Here is a 17036-nt window from a genome sequence, read left to right as displayed (position 1 = left end):
TACCCAAATATGATCAAAGCACAATAAATGTACAGTAATATGAAAACGTCTATTGGTATCGACTACCGAGAATGACAAATATTAAACTTAAGTTTTCAATAATCTATTTTTCTCAACTGATTATCGTTCACCGCGAGTTATTCATGTAAAAACATGATTCTCTTGAATTTCTCAAACCGAAAAAGAACTTCCTTTAGCTATTCTTTATAAGAGTTGAAGTATAAGGTTCAGGCTGATAAGAATTCTCTAATTTATAACAAGAATAATACACAGCTAAAATAGTAAATATATATAATATATATATGCGTATGTATATGTTTATGTATATATACACATACGTATCGTAAAAATTCTAATATCGAACCTCGTAGACACTTTTTTTCATAAATGCTAATCATTTACATACTTATGTATAGATAAAATAAATGTACCGTTTACTCTCTCTCTCTCGTAAAAAGGACTAAATGTTCTAATTTATAACGTAATATGTATCATAAAGATTAGTGTTTAACTGAATTAGTAAAAAATATGTTTCAGCTAGACTTTCTATATTTTCTATAACAGATGTTCACGCTGACACATGTCGTTCCAATCCTTCACGCTACCACGTCGAAGATAAGATCAATTGCCACACACGAAGCTTAACCTTAACTATATACACGCGTATCGCATTTGATTTTAATCTCTCGCGAAAAGCGACGCTTTGTCTCGTCGTGCTACTTACAAGAAAAAGAAAAAATACATGGAATGGCAAATCCTATTTTCCCTTACAATACAAGTAATTATCAGAAGCAAGCAACTTAGCTAAAACCATCTTCTTTTCTACCTTTTTTCTTTTTCTTTCTTTGTTTACAAACTCTGTCAATTATCTGAATAACGCTTGAGTTAGAAATAAACTCAATAAATTATTTCAGAATTTATCCGAAAATTTTGCAACAAATATCAAGGAAGAGGAGAAGGATAAAGTTATTTTACATTCGCGTGGTCTAAAAGATATGTAAGCGCGATCAAAACAAACTGCTTCTTTAATTGCACACATGTTCGAACGTTCAAGCGTTTAACGATTAGATTTATCATTCCATTTCTGTATTTCGTTAAAACCTGTAGACCTTTTAATTATATATAGTTCAATGAATTATATAATCTATCTGTACATTCACAACCGTTCAAATACACAATAATATCAACATATTTAATATTGGACCATTAAATGAAAAGAAAACGGTGCTTAATAAAAAGATTTACATTCATTACAGAACATCGACGGGCAGCGAAATTCTACTATAAAAAATACATATGCATAAATTTATCATACAATATTTTTGTTATTTTTCATTTTCTTCTTTTTTCAATTTGAACGATAGAAAGAAAGCATATCCTATTAAAGTGTTAGTTGCCAAATACAAAAGAAACTGAAAATATGAAAAATCGAAAAACCGGTTGTTATTAGTAACAATGTACGAGGAAGGAGAATTGATATCACGTCACGACGCGTTTCTCAGAAAATTTATTTCTGCATACCATGAAAAAAGAGAAATCGTTTCACCATAATTCTCATATATTCCATTTCATTCAGTCATTATTTATATAAGATAAGGTATTACAGTAATTTACTATGTACGAATTAATTTTAGCTACTTCCATATCAGATCTGAATTGAAGACTGGTGTTTAAAGACTCCGGCCTCAGCTCTGATTTGAAAACAACTTGTCTAGGTAAGTCCATATTAAATATATTTTACAATAATATTATCATTGTACATGAACAACGTACGCTCTACACCTTGTTTTTGCATCGTAAACTAATCAGTGCACGAGTAATTTTATTCTTTACCGAAGTAAAAGTACATTAGAACAACTACTCTATGGTACACCCAATACCACTTAATACATTAATTAAACATATATTTATCCTGGTAATGAATGTATAGCAAAAACATATCTCAATATTTCGTCTGCGAATTAAAAAGGAACATAATACTCGTGTACGCTGATTAGAATAACGATCGGCAAGAAGGTGTCAATTTGTTAAAATAGACGAGGGGACTGGCTTTGTAACCCCAATGTGTGCGCCGCCCTGGTACCTGCTACAGTAAAAGCAATATTTTATAACAAATTCTTTGCTTTTAAACAAGCTATAATTACGTTTTGACAATGCTCTCTATGATTCAATTTGCTTTCTAATCATGTACTGACATTATTAAAATTTATAAAAATCTATACAAGTTTTATACCATTCATACTTCGTGTTGTTAAATAATTTTATACTATGTACTCTTATACTAATCGAAAAGACTGAGAATGCATGGAAAGACAATATATCTCCTGTCTCATATGTCATGACCAACGATAACACATATAGTTATGAAATTGTATACTTATAATTAATGCACATTTTTATATTCGTTAGCAATAATTACAGTTATTTGCACATCCATAAAAGTTCAGGAGTGTAAATACATGAAAATAGTTATATATTTTTCTTGTAACACTCATACATTCTCATTCCTTTCCACTTTATTCAACCAAAGTCTAACCAATGCTAATGACGAGTCAAAGAATCAATTGTAAAAAAAAGTGCTTACATGAAGTTGGTAAACAGACGAAAGGAGGTTATTCCTTATTTTCTTCTGTAGTAGTAGCATTAGAAGGATTTTGAGACTCTGATGAAGATGAAGGTGGTGCCTCTGTTGTTGTGTCTGTTGCATCTTGACTCGAATCCGAGCTATCCTTTATGTCTTCCTCCTTTTTCTCTTCACTGACACTAGAACTCTTGCTTTCTTCTGCGAAGCTTTCCGATTCTTCTGTAACTTTTTCCTCCTTGAAATTAGAGTCAAGCGCCTTTTCAGAAGCCTCTTTACTTTCAGTTTTCGCAACACTCTTGTCCTCGCTATCCGCCAATTTTTCTGTTTCCTCTTTGTGTTCATCCACGTCCATTTTCATAGATTCCTCCTCAGAATGCTTTTCGCTTTTATTGTTAGCTGCTTCTTCATCTGTATTATTGTCATTATTTTTCTCTTGCCGTTTAGGACGCCCGCGTCCACGACCAGTGCCTTTTGTTGATGTATCCCTCTTCTCTTTTTTAGGTGGAGATGGCACAGGTGTTGATGAGGTTAGGCCTCGTGCTGAACTACGTGTGCGCCTCCTTCCTTCAACTTCTCCAACAGATGCATTTAAATCCTGCAATAGGGGATCACTCACTATTAATCGTAATTCTGAATGCAGCATAGTCCAAATAGCATCTTACAACAAATCTGCTTCTTACAACAATAATGAAAATTTTAAAATACGACTAAAATGCATAGCGTACTCTACTACCCGCACAATTAAACAATAACATGATTTCTTTTTGTAATTTAGTCTATGCCTATTAATTTTTACTCTAGGGAAATAGTATAAAAATTTATGTTATTTGTACATAGCCTTACTACAACTATAACGTAAAAGTGAGATCAAACACAGAAATGTGAAAAGACATAATACTACATATACATGTCTAAGTTTTTCAAAAGAACCATATTCGCCGAGGGTTCGTTCTGCTCTTTGAATAACACGTCTGTCAGGATGCCGACGATTGGGATACCGGTGTCTGTAATGATCAGCTGCGGCTAATGCATTATCACCACACGCACCTAACGAAAGTATCATGTCCGTATATTCCCGATTGCTGTATGTAGACATGATGGTAGACTAATAGGTACTGATAGTGGATAGCGATAAAAGTCGGATAGTAAGTTAATAGGTAAGAAAACACTTCGGTCACATTGGAAGTGTTTATCAACATAACGTCAATCGAGACAACGATTTACAGTGAGATCCGTTATAACGAGACGTGATAAAGTGCACGCGTACCGAGCGAAAGTTCAAAGTCGATTTTCTCGAAAACAAAGCCTCAAACGAAAAATTTTTATTCTATATTTTCGACTTCTTCTTTCGCATAGAATCACCCCTTTCCGCTTGTACCACCAGTTACCAACCACCCTGTATATCAATAATTAGAGTAACAACAAAGAATCAGCTATTCAATCTGAAAAATATGAATGACTTCATAATTGGCGGTTACGACGTGTATTAGCGGGAAATCCTCTGTCTCCCTCCCCCACCTGAGAGAATTCCCCTTGCCCCTACTCCAGCCCTTTGTATCCCCACTCTTAACACCCTTTTCCTCACGTAGGCAAACAATATTTACGAGCAGACTAAATAGAGGGAAATAATAAAGGGATGAAATCTTGATTCTTTGAATTTTGGACATCATTTACAAATTTTTGGACAAACCTAATTCTTATCATGTAATCTAATTTTAAGAAAATAAGGAAAATACATAAACAGAAAAGAATAAAGAAAAGAAGGTATAAACGAAGAAAAAAAGACAGAACGCACCTTTGTGACTCGCTCTCCTTCTTGAGCCAATCTTTCCAGTGTAGAGAGTCTTTTCGTGCCTCCTCGTTTATTTTTCGTTGGACTTGGTTTCTCCTCTGTTGAATGATCCTGAAAATAAATAATTGCTGCTTTTTAAGAAGATTCGATGAAATATATAAAAATTCATCGTCTCGTAATTGTAATCATAACTTAATGTAAAATAGTAAAAACAAATTAAATGGTAAACGATTTAAGGATTATGTCCAACTAACAGAAAAACGCATAAACGTGATGATAATTACACCCGTGATAAGATTATCAAGAACCGTTGAACTATATGAGAATACATAGCAGGTTTATTTAAGTTTCCCGCCATTTTGCCAAGTCGATATGTATTTCTAGCGTCGTAGTCTCGAACAATGTTTCTAAAAGAGAGCGAGTTTTCGTAGAAAACCGTATGACAGACAGTCTTAGAATCAAAATCTATTTCCCGCCTTTTTTTGTACAGGCTTATTGCCATTAACCAGCGACTCCCTTCGTCACGAGAGTTACAAATAAAAAACATCCACCATCTTTGCTAATGAAGGACAAACGGCGCAGCTTTGAAAAATCACTGAGCCTGTAGCTACGCGGTATAAAGCGTCCGTGCATTTTAGCTGTATAGCTTCGTGTCTCACGTAATCACTTTTCAAACGACATTTCTTTATCGTAGCACAAGCTATTCTATCGAATTTTCGAGAGAACGAGCGTCTCTTCGTATTTCAGGGGCGCAACACGCCGCCTTAGCATGAAAACTCGGCTTGATGAAGATATTTCTCGTGCTTCCCTCTGCTTACCTTTGACACATCCTCGATATTGTTATCGTTCTTGCTCTCCGCCTTGATCTCCGACATTTCTTCGCAACTAAATCACTCAAAAACACTGGAAAAACCACAATTTCTCAACAAGAATTCGTGCTGAACCCGGTCGCACTGTTTATACGATAAGCAAAGATGGCGGTTAGCGTGGGTCACGTGATACATCGTCAAACGCAGAGCGGGAGTTCAGAGCGCCGCCTTGCGATTAACCGAGTAATTTGACACGTAGCGACGCATAACGCATGGAACATTTTAAATTCATTCATGTAACTTTTACTTTGTTATTCTTCATCATCCGTAACTATTAATTTATCTGTTGATATTCTTTTCGTTCTTATCGATAGAATCCATTATATAACTTTTTTTTTTAACACGATGAAAATACTTGGTTACTGAATTTCCGGCATTATTATCGAAAAGCGAAAGGTAATACAAAATGCACTGCTAGCATGCATTCCATATGCATACTTCCGAATATTTTATCGGAATACATTTGTTCGTATAACGTATTACATTTCTTTTTGATGCACTACTTATCTGTAAACATGAAAAATAAAGAATTTTCAATTTTTATAATCGATAATTTAATAGACGCATAAACTATTGCGTCATTTATGTGAATTCGTCTATTCGTAACACTGACATCGGTGACAATTGTCGTCTTTTTTACTTCAAAAAAGTAAAATAAAATGAATAAGTACATTTGATATAAAATTAGGTATAACATACGCTAAATGAATAAACGTTTGTCGCTTCAGGGCATAGCAAGTAATCATTTGATCATTTAAGATTGTTCGTACAAAATTTTTTGGATATCATTCGCAATCCGATACTTCTTTCTCAACGTTTCAGCGATTATTATTCTGCTAATCATATCAAAAGCTACAGTAAATGTTACCAAACTTAAATTTGTTATGTTCAAGATGGGTATTGATTCTTTAAATTCCAATCTAATGAGTGGGCATTCTTCTAAACCAAAATCTTGCTCTAAAATCATCACTGCATGTTAAGAATGCTGGAGCGGTTGGAGAATGGACAATCAGTCTTACTGGACCATTATGTCCTAATGATAGTAACTGTTTCCTAGATGCATTTCGAGAATTCCATGCGCATAATGATGTTGTCGCTTCATCGGGAAACATCACATAGTCTTCAGTGTGATTAAAAATAGCTTGAGCTTTATGTTCTTGTTTACCTATTAAAAACCATCAATTAATCACAATACATATACAATATAATTTTACACAACAAAGAAAGAATTAATTTAACTTTTTTGTATATGCTTTGGATGCACTTAATGTTTTGGTATTTTACCTGTAGTTCCAGCACCTGTATATGCTATTAGACATCTGCTAGTAGACAGTTCCCATAATTTTATCAAAGAATCTTTCCCTGATGACAGTAAATACTGAAATTCAGAATTATAAGATTATGTATTAATGTACAAATTTATTACATAACAAGTATACATTTTTAATACGAACTTTTCCATTTCTTGTAAAAGTCACTGAACATACTTCATAGCCATCATGTGCTTTCACGAAAGTATTTATACATCGGTTTGATACACCATCCCATAATTTGATACTTCCATCTTTACCAGCTGATGCATAAGTTTTTGCATCAGGAGAATACTTAATACTAGTTATTCCAGCAGTATGCTGATGACTTGGTATGCTACAGACAAAGCACTGTGCTGTATTAACATCGTATAACCTGACTACTGGATGATTGGTTCCAACAACCAAAAAATCGCCAGTAGGATGAAAAGATAAACATCGTATCTGATCTGCATCTGTGATAGTTCTGAATGCCTTTTTGACACTGGCTTTGCTGAAATCAAACAGCTTAATAGAAAAGTCTCTGCTCCCAGATACAAGAATAGGCTCTCTTGGGTGAAATTCCAAACATGTCACTTCTTCTAAATGATCATACAATGTCCTTATAACTGGATGACCACCTGTTTGATCACCAGGTGCCATTTCATCTGGTGCAGATTTAGCTAGCATTCTATCCACATCTAAAATTTTAATTGATGCATCGACTGATCCAGTTGCTATCAACTGACCATCTGCAGAAAATGCTCCAGCTCTGCAGTTCCCTTTGTGGGAAGTTACATAGGCAGTCTCATATTGTGCAGGTTCTGGTGCTTGAGTTTGAGCTTCTGTTTCAAATTCCAAATCTAGACCAGGTCCCAAAGTGTTATCAAAAGTCGATGTGAAAGAAGATATGTTACTCGTGTCCTTTTTAGAACGATCAGGTTCATGAGCTAGACCAATCAACATTAAATGAAGTAAACGATCGGATGGAGGGCATGGAGGTTCTGCTTGAATTATATTTGACAGCTGTACTGCCAATGTCTGGTGTCCATCATAGAACAATTGGCTAAAATATTTATTATACATTATTAATAAATTTCAATTTATTTAAAAAGAATTATATTGAAGTACTTACAAATTGCAAATAAGTTTAATAAAGTAATTTTAGTAATTTAGGAAAACTATTACTTTCACTACTTCAGATGACTAAAAAATAATTTATATATGTGCGAAAGCAGAAATACGTAACCTGATCATAAGCCTGTAAAGGAGTTCCCTGCTTTTTATAATATTTTTCGGGTCCACTTCTGGTTCTTTCATAGTGTACAAATCTCGTATTTCACGTTAGGTTAAAGACTGTCACTTATTTCCGGTACGATGCACTAAATCGTACTCAAAACGCCCATCAATCGATGCCGTTGCTTTTCGAGGTTATAATTCTTTCTCATAACTGATTCAATAAGTAAAATTACCCCTGAATGCCTACATAGTCAGTTTAATAGTCTTTTCTTATTTAATCAAAAAAAGATTTTTATTAATCGAATTCTTCTTTTACAAATAAAAAATCAACAGAAAGTCGCGTGTAGTATTTGTCAGAATGGCCGATATACACGAATGTTCCAAGTTAAAAGTGAACTTTCCAAGAAAGAGAAATAATCCTACAGTGAAACGTAAAAAATTATTATCTTCTGATTATATTATTAAGAAGAGACAACCTTTTGATACAAAGAAGAAAGGGAAGAATAACGATATATATATTACTAATAGCACAAACTTTAAGGTAATTTTTAGCATGAATGTATAACCTTTACTTTTAACACTGTTAATTGTTAATTGTTAATAAGTACGAGAATAAAGTCTCATTCCTACAGATTTTATCACGAAATTTCTTATTATGTTATCTACTGACCAAAACATAAATATGCAATTATAGAATTTATTCCATTTATTGAATTTATACATCTGAAGTTTTATATTAAATACAAGTTCATATAGTTCCTTATACAGTTATGTAAATCATCAGTGAAATAATAATTGTAAGACAATCATTTTCTTTAATTTTAATTGTTTTTTTTTTATATTTTCATAATATAAGGCTCAATTAAAAAAATGTGAAAAACACTTAAATAATGGTACCTCCGAAGTGATTATTCATGGTCTTGGTGCTGCTGTACAAAGAGCATGTAGCTTGGCTCTACGATTACAGAAGAATCATTATGATAGCATAGAATTTGAAGTCAAGACTTCTACAGTATCTATTATTGGTATATAAATATTACATATAAAAGATATAAACCATATTTATAATATTATATATTATATTAAAATAATTTTTTATTTATTCCAGATGATTTTGAACCTGTCAATGATAACGCAGATTATGAAATAATTAATCGAAGAAACTCAGCAGTACATATTCGAGTGTTTCGAAAATTTTCACTACGTACCCTTAAATATCAAGAATAAAATATAACTTTCTAAAAAACACTCAAGATTCTTTAGTAAAAACAATTTACAATAAGTAACAAAAGACAACTGATAATATAATAAATGAAAATACAAAATCAAATTGATAATTAGATATATAATAATTATTAGATACTATAATTAGATATTTTTCATTGCTTTAAAATGATATTTACTTTAAATGAATTAGAACATTGGTTGGGACTGACCATTTTTGAAATGTGGATAAATTTAGTTTCATTAACAATTTTCTCAGTGTTACTAGCTCTCAGATTGGATGAAAATTATTTTCTGGGCAATACAGGATGGTGGATAGTATTCTCACCACTTTTTGTTGCTGATGGTCTGAATGCTTATTTTTGTGCAATTATTTTCATAAGAATGCATATGGAAGGAATGGTCAAAGCTGCTGTTTTAAGAGGATTATGGAGTCTCATACTGTTGATCCTAATATTTGTTTTTAAATATCTCCTGTGTAGAAAGCTATCAGGACAAAGTCCTTTAGAATATTCAGAAGTTTTGAGCCCCCTATTTATTCTTTTGCAATTAATTGCAGTTAGAGCATGTCAACTTCATTAACTTCTATAGCATATTATTACATACATAAGGTCATAACATACTTTTCGTCATAATCCATTACCATACGTATACAGGCAGAAAATCTATTTACCGTTTTACTATTTCTAACAATTTATTATTAAAGTAAATAAGCTTATAATGTGTAGTAAAATATCTAAGAAATAAATTCAGTTGTAGAAAATATAATGTAAATGTAATATTCTAATAAAGAATTGTTTAATGCTTAATGCTACTTCTTAATTCAATCATTAACTTTATATTACTAAGTTTTTATACTACTAGAAAAATTTAAGCTAAAATTCTTTCATAATAGTTATTAATACCTTTGGTAAATTTGTTTGAAATCAATACTTCTAAACATTAATGAATGTATTTATATGTATATATGTATGTATTTATATGAATGTATGTATTTATATGTATACAAAATAATAAATTTACGATGTACCTGTTTGTCACGCGTTTGTTAATGTATTTCATAAACATTTTATAATAGCAATAATCGGAAAGATTCATTTAATCAAGTGTAGGACATTTGAATCTAAATACATATACAGTTAGCTTGCATCATTGTCCATTATGTACAATAGTATAGACTCTCTACTATGGATAATTTGTAATATTAGATTCAAATAAATTTTCATTAACGATGTATCGTTATATTAGATATGTGTGATGTAGGAATATGTATATAAAAATCAAAAATTGATATCATAATTACAATTATTAATAATAAACAATTGTGAAAGTTTTAAGATATCCTAAAAGCAAGGATCAAGTTTTTATTTTATAGAATTTCCGACCAACTTAAGTCCAAGAAATTTTTAAGAAGGAAAAGGACAATTTTTCGTTTTAGGACAATTTATAATTGAAAAATGCAAAGTTTTTAGGTATCGAAATGCTATATGTATGATTGCAACAAGAGATAATAATAAATAATAAAACGGAATTAATTTGATAAATTTAGTAATGTTCTATTTATATTCTAAAGAACAATGGACAAGCGTAAAGCTCAGGATAGTCTGAATTCTCCCTCCAATCATCCTTTGTGCAAAATCAATATTTCTAGCAAGAGGGTGAGAGAAACGGATGGGACTGTAGGTATCCGCGAATTGGAGAAGGGGTGCTAATCGGACTACACTATAAGCAAAGCCTGTTGCTGCAGTCACATTTCAAAATCCGTTGTTGCGATAAGTTGCTCGTTCGAATAAAAAAAAAAATTCGATTGCGTGTTAACAGGATTTAAGTATTAGAAAAAAGTTAGTGATGTGCTGTGAATTTCAATCCAAAGATTATGGATAAGCTGACTAATTGGACCCGTGGTCAGTTGTTTCTTATATTTTGATATTTTTTCCCTTTGTTTTTTTTATTACTGTTATTAATTGTTTCACATTATGATAAAAAATAGATATATGTGAAAGTAATTCTCCATAACAGATGTAATTAAACACTGGGACATAATAAGAAAAAAAGGATCAATTTTATAATTATCTTTTATCCCTCAACTTATATCTTATAATTATTTAATCACTTCTACTTTACCTATAGGTATAAATATATCATTATCAACACCAATATCTGGGCAAAATTGTGTTTCAAATTTGTCAACACCTTCAATTTTAGACAAATTACTAATCATTACTCCATCAATCACATCAATACATCAAGAGCTAAAATGGATTTTTCTTTTACATACATATGGTTTTGCCTGCCTCTTCTTTGTACTTGCATTTTACACATTTTTATCTATTCTACACTTAAGGTATGAAATTATATCTTATTCCAGATATACAGAACTACAAAAGTATTGAAAAATATTGAATTTTCTTTTAGGTCTCTTATATCAAGTCGGCCTTTTATGTCCACAATTAATATGTTTTTATGTATACTTGGAGCATCAAGAGCAGCATGCCTCTTCATAGATCCATATAATTTTAAAAATATTATGCCCAAAATTATTGGTTCCATTATTTGGGATGTTGGATTTCCATGTGTAACATCTGCCTTTAGTCTCATACAACTGGCCTTTCTGCAATTAACTCAGGTAATTTTAGTGTTCTAGAAAAAATTGAACATTAAACAAAACTGATTTAATATATAGTAAAATATATTTTCAGCTTAAATTTGGACCAGAGAAGATTCAAAAAGAATCTTGTCTCAGTTTAATCATAACAGGACACTTTTTTTTTGTAATTGCTAGTGACGTTGCTCTTACCTCCCATAACTGTTATATAGTAAAATATGTGGTCCAAACAGTGTTCCTTATCTGGAGTATTTTATTGTACTTAACATTTCTACATGCAGGATATAAGATAATTCATTTACTGCAATCTGTGCCAAGTAGTATGTTAATGAGAGACAATTCTAATACACATCAAAAAGGTTTGTTTCTATAAGCTAACTTCAGTTTATTTAAAATTATGGTAAAAAATAAGACTTTAATATTTTATATAATTAATTAATAAGTATTAATAATATGTATCTATTGTAATATATATATTATAGTAGATATTATATTATATTGTAAGGTGTAATGTTATTATTAGATACCCAAAAAGGTTCGTGTAGTTTTTCCGGTTACCAATGAATTGATATCAAATTTCGGTCAGTAATTTGTATAATATAATGCATAAAGTTCGTATCAGCGGAAAGTTTGATCTATGTAGTTGGTATACAATTCAAAAAAATTCATCCGACATTCGGAAACAGGAAAGATGTACACGATAACGCATGACCTCGTTCTTCTTTCAACTCACCAAAAAATAAGGAATGGATAGAAGTTTCTACCACATCCTCCTTACAAGCCAGATCTGTCTCCTTTATCATCTATTTTGATCAATGTTAAATTTGCAAATAGTAATTTTAAAAATGATGCTGTGGTCAAATTAGTAATTAGTTCATTTTTTGCAAATAGAAATCAAAGCTTTTACAACGAAGAAATGCACAAAAGTGATAAATGGTGATTATATTGTTAAATAAAATTATGTTACAAAAGACACAGAATATTTGTATTTTGTTCTAGGAATTCGCACGAACTTTTTTCAGTACCTTATATTGATAATATAGGTATTAAACAACTATTTAAATATTTCATATTAAGTGTTGTTTTAGGTATTATGCAACTGGCAATGTTAGCTCCTTATAATAACTTGGCATCATCTGTTGCCACTGCCTTAGTACCTACTTTGCTCAATCCCAAAATTAAAGATGCTGAAATAACAGAACCTGCAACCGTTACAAATGATTTGGACAAAAATCCTAAAGGTAAAAGAGAAATGAAAAAGTATAGGTATAGAAGCAGTATATTTTTAAACTTCTTTTATTTTAATATCATAGATCAACCTATGAAAATAACAGAAAAAGAGGAACCCGTTCAAAAAGAATGTGACAAATCACCTTGTAAAAGTATGTCATCCCAAGATGACAAAACAATTCCCAAGTCGACTGTACCAGAAGTATATGTTAGACCCCCGACACCTACGCCATCAGCAACAAATTTACCTATAATAACAGTATCTAGTCCAAGCCGTAGAAGTTCAGTAGCTAGTAGACGAAACAGTGATGCGTCTAGATCCTCTCGTAGAAATTCAGAGTGTAGTGTTAGATTTATAAATGAAGAGGATGGTTTCACATCGGAATGTCGACGCAATTCTGACTTTAGTCCTAAACATTCACCTGAGATTGATAGAAGACGATCTCCAGACAAGATGTCTCGAAGATATTCTGAAAATGTGACACCTTTAGGAAATATTAGAGATTTAAGACGATGTTCTGATTTTTCACATGAAAAGAATAGAAGTTCCCAATTTGCTGCTAAATTAAAAAGGAATAGTGATTTTGGGAATAGAACACCTAGGCGAATGTTACCTCCGACCGATCTTCATAAATTGCCAAAAGTCGTGGACCTAAGTCCTACAGGTAGATAAAACCTAACAATAACACACATACACACATTGGTTATCAATCCTAGTATAAATAAACTTTTATATCAATTATATTTCATTTATATTTTAGGTTCAAGACGTAATTCTGATGTTAGCGGTTTTACTTCCCGAACTGAGATACGTAGAAATTCAGATATTTCCTTTCGTCGTAATTCGGAATTTGTTCAAGTCAAGCCACTGGATTTAAATCGCCGAAGTAGTGATATTAGTATTAGAAGCTTGAGTAGAAGTCCAACTCACGGTCGTAGCATAGTTCCTGAAAAAATAGAGATACAAGAAAAATCTGAATCTGATTCGGATCAACCAGATTGTAGTGAAAAAGCAGCTCTAATGACAGAAAAAAGTAAAGATAAAGATGATGATGGAAAATTACGGAAGAAAAATTTATCTTGGAAAAATGAAAAAGAGAAAGAAGATGTTGAAGATATAACGGTCGAAACTAATTTGCTTCCCGAAAATACTAAAGTCGACGGAAAAGTTGGGGTATTTTTATTTCACTTTAATGTTTGTCTCAAAAATTGACTTTTGTTATATCGTTTTACAAGGTTAAATACTTTTTCTTTCAGAATAGTGATTTTACGCTTCATTCAATATTAAATCATATTGCGTATGTCAATAGGACTAAATCCGATACGCCTTTACATATGTTGGAAGAAAATACAGCGGCAGTTAGGAGATCGCAAATTCGAAAAGTATTAAATGTAACATATGCAACTGCGGTTTTAGGAATCATTTTATGCATTACAGACGTAGCACGTATTTTTGGGCCATACGGTAATTTAATATAAAATACAAGATTACTAGCATAAATGTATTAAATGCTAAATAACAAATTTGATTTTTGAGAAAAGGAAAATTTTTGTAAAAAACTACAAATTTTTTTTAAATATAGGTCTCTTAGCCGAGACTACGAAACATGGTGTGCAACTAATCGTCACACAATATCCCAGACCATGGCCCTGGTTTATATATCAAACTTTGTGCAGAGGTTTGGAACTAATCATGGGTTGGGCAATGGCGAGTATTACAAAACAACCATCAGTAAGCCCACGACATCAATATCTAGGCAGTTATCCTAATTATAACATACATGTGAAAAGAGGTAATAATCCTTATATATAAAGCAATATATTGTTAAGTTGAGAATTATAGAATTGAAATGCCAAAATGAATATTTTTAAAACATTATATTTTATTTGAGTTTATATTCTAAATCTTATAGAAATATATTTACAGTTTTATAATTATTCAAAATTCAAATAAGGAAATCTTATTTGTTCATAATATTATAATGAAGAAGAAAAGAACAAATAATCACAAAAATATAATATAAATTTAAATGTAATTGATAGAAAAAGCAAAAAGAGATAAAAGACAGTTAAAATATTCTTTAAATGAATATAGCAATAGATCAGTATGTTGTCTCAAACATGAATGTGTGTTCTAATAACTTATATATAAAAGTACATATACTACATTTCTAAAGAGAAATTTTACACAGGAAATATTCTTCTAAAGAATATATCTTGATTGAAAAATGTTTCTATTTTTCAGATTAGATTAGTTTTTAAACACATTATTTTGATAATGTTTCAGTTCCTCTCATTTTAATCGTAAGCAAAATATTTTACAATTTAATGGAATAATGAATCTTTAGAAAAGAGCTACTGTTTCCTAAAAGAAATACCTGATATCTGTATATAAAAAAATATTGCATTAGTAGACAAATCACTCATAAATAAGAAGATTTTATTCTACATCTATTGCACCAATTGATAATTAATAGTAATAACAATTCAAGTTTAAAGTGCCCTACTATTGAATGTTTAACAAAAACTCTTTGTAACTGATATATAATCAATCTATCTGCAAATGCAAATCGTAACAGTGTTGTGATCCTACATGTGATATACAATCGTGTCTAGAATAGGAGGCCATTTTACGCTTATGTAAGTGTCATATAACAATGTAACAAACTACTTATGAGATAAGAGACTGGTAAATTTTGTTACTTATTATTTAGTATTTTATTTTAAATAAGTTCTTTGCAAGCTTTTGCAAAAATGTTAAGTTTTCTTGAATTAAATAATTTTCATAACCAAGGTTTTGTAAGTAATAACAGGTATTACTTGATAGTACAACCATACTATGAAATTATAACAATATTATATTAACATATTTTTATATTCGTAATAACATTAATTGTCATGAAATATTGAAATTATTAATCAAGAATATGTGACTCGATCATCTCAATGAAAATAATGTGTGTATGTGCGTGTGTTTTGCGTGCGTGCGTGCGCGTGCGTGGAAGAAAAAGAGAATGGATAGAGAGAAAATGATTTATATATGGATTTTGATATGTGATATATTAGCTCAAAACCTTTGTGTTATATAATGCAATAATTATTCTTTCTATTTTGTTTATATTATTAAAATCTAGATTTGAGGAATCAAATATATTTAAATTATTAATAGCACATTATTATAAAGTATGAAATATAAAGTATTACGAAATATGGAGCAAAATAGATAATTATACTTACACAAGCATGAAAGGTCTCACTATTTGTTTAGAAAAATCATATTAGGTAAATGTTCAATGTGCCAAATCTTATGTTAACGATATTAAATGTTTATAAAGATTGATTCATATAAATTAGTCTTTTAAAATTATTGGTATAAATCGATATTTATATACTATTCAGTGTACGTACAATAATGAATAACATTTTAACTGTACTGATGAATGCTGTTCAAAATGATAGTACACAATAAACCGCTATTTTTATCGATCAACGCCAAATTATTGGAAAAGAACCTATTCCATCATACAAAGCTTAACGAGAATTTTGCATAATAATAAAAATTAAAAATTAAGAAATTTAACTAATTTATAAATCACTCCCCTTTACAATATTTTTTTAAACATTTTATGAAATATAACAAATATTATGCATAATTATTTAAAATTATGTTCAATACAAAATTCGGATGATGTATAAAAGCGAAGGATTAGATTAGAATTACAGCGGGGGAGAAACTTATTATTAATATTATATTGTTCTTATCTTATCTTATGATATTGTATTATAATGTTATTATCACAGAGCAGATCCCTAATTTTGTAGGTTCTTGTATATGCTAATGTTAGTTAAGCTCACCACTTAGCCGCATGGTGCAGCACTAGTATGGGAACAACTATCTATTTGTAAAATTTTGTATCATTGATAAGTCAAAGAGGAAATCTCCTTCCTGAAGTGGGTAAGACCCTTAATGTCGGGAGTTGAAGTTTACAAAGTGACGACCATAGAACGCTGCGATCGATAAGTTAAGATTTTGTATTTAGTGCTATCTTTTGGTGAAAACATTGAAGGTAAAGAACATGCATTAAGAATGGGATATATTCGTCTGTGGTAAAGAATATGATCTAAACCATTAAGCTTACTCAGCGACTAAACAAAGAATATTAATTATAAAATATTATTAAATATATATTACTATTTCAAACAA

The 17036-nt window shown here is 30.8% G+C and overlaps 5 protein-coding genes and 1 long non-coding RNA gene across 8 annotated transcripts; 4 read left to right on the top strand and 2 right to left on the bottom strand.

Moving 5' to 3' along the window:
* Positions 1–274: 274 nt before the first annotated feature.
* LOC138189179 (protein starmaker) lies at positions 275–5390 on the bottom strand. Its single transcript, XM_069131336.1, has 4 exons — positions 5195–5390; positions 4380–4487; positions 2585–3179; positions 275–2086 (listed from the first exon to the last, which is right to left on the bottom strand). Exons 1-3 carry the CDS (start codon positions 5249–5251, stop codon positions 2613–2615), a joined length of 732 nt encoding a protein of 243 aa, XP_068987437.1. The 5' UTR covers positions 5252–5390; the 3' UTR covers positions 275–2086; positions 2585–2612.
* Positions 1635–3354, top strand: LOC138189182 (uncharacterized). The gene is made up of 2 exons (XR_011175948.1): positions 1635–1715; positions 3086–3354. It is a non-coding gene; the product is annotated as an uncharacterized LOC138189182 (long non-coding RNA).
* Positions 5391–5613: 223 nt separating the features above from the next.
* Positions 5614–7924, bottom strand: CstF50 (cleavage stimulation factor subunit 1 Cst50). Of its 2 annotated transcripts, XR_011175947.1 has the most exons (5): positions 7784–7924; positions 6700–7600; positions 6530–6623; positions 5945–6410; positions 5614–5752 (listed from the first exon to the last, which is right to left on the bottom strand). XR_011175947.1 is itself a non-coding variant. In XM_069131335.1 (4 exons), the coding sequence occupies exons 1-4, from the start codon at positions 7852–7854 to the stop codon at positions 6166–6168; spliced, it is 1311 nt and encodes a 436-aa protein (XP_068987436.1). In that variant the 5' UTR covers positions 7855–7924; the 3' UTR covers positions 5705–6165. The 2 variants fall into 2 exon arrangements, 1 of the variants encoding a protein (XP_068987436.1); XM_069131335.1 differs by having other exon boundaries at positions 5705–6410.
* Positions 7925–8131: 207 nt separating this feature from the next.
* Rpp20 (ribonuclease P protein subunit p20) lies at positions 8132–9006 on the top strand. Its single transcript, XM_069131337.1, has 3 exons — positions 8132–8314; positions 8630–8798; positions 8882–9006. The coding sequence occupies exons 1-3, from the start codon at positions 8132–8134 to the stop codon at positions 8998–9000; spliced, it is 471 nt and encodes a 156-aa protein (XP_068987438.1). The 3' UTR covers positions 9001–9006.
* A 155-nt stretch (positions 9007–9161) lies between these two features.
* Positions 9162–9806, top strand: LOC138189181 (transmembrane protein 203). The gene has a single exon (XM_069131338.1). It carries the CDS (start codon positions 9166–9168, stop codon positions 9577–9579), a length of 414 nt encoding a protein of 137 aa, XP_068987439.1. The 5' UTR covers positions 9162–9165; the 3' UTR covers positions 9580–9806.
* Positions 9807–9981: 175 nt separating this feature from the next.
* LOC138189177 (uncharacterized) lies at positions 9982–16318 on the top strand. 2 transcript variants are annotated; one of them, XM_069131334.1, is made up of 9 exons: positions 9982–10901; positions 11128–11341; positions 11413–11623; positions 11697–11961; positions 12691–12843; positions 12916–13497; positions 13594–14006; positions 14090–14297; positions 14416–16318. In XM_069131334.1, exons 1-9 carry the CDS (start codon positions 10874–10876, stop codon positions 14643–14645), a joined length of 2304 nt encoding a protein of 767 aa, XP_068987435.1. In that variant the 5' UTR covers positions 9982–10873; the 3' UTR covers positions 14646–16318. The 2 variants fall into 2 exon arrangements, with proteins under 2 accessions (XP_068987435.1, XP_068987434.1); XM_069131333.1 differs by having other exon boundaries at positions 12691–13497.
* Positions 16319–17036: the final 718 nt, after the last annotated feature.

This window comes from Bombus flavifrons, chromosome 18, assembly GCF_040668555.2.
Source record: "Bombus flavifrons isolate JBK064 chromosome 18, iyBomFlav1_principal, whole genome shotgun sequence".
Lineage (NCBI taxonomy): Eukaryota > Metazoa > Arthropoda > Insecta > Hymenoptera > Apidae > Bombus > Bombus flavifrons.
The sequence above is the reverse complement of the archived record's forward strand: the minus strand, read 5'-3'. Positions and strand labels throughout refer to the sequence as shown.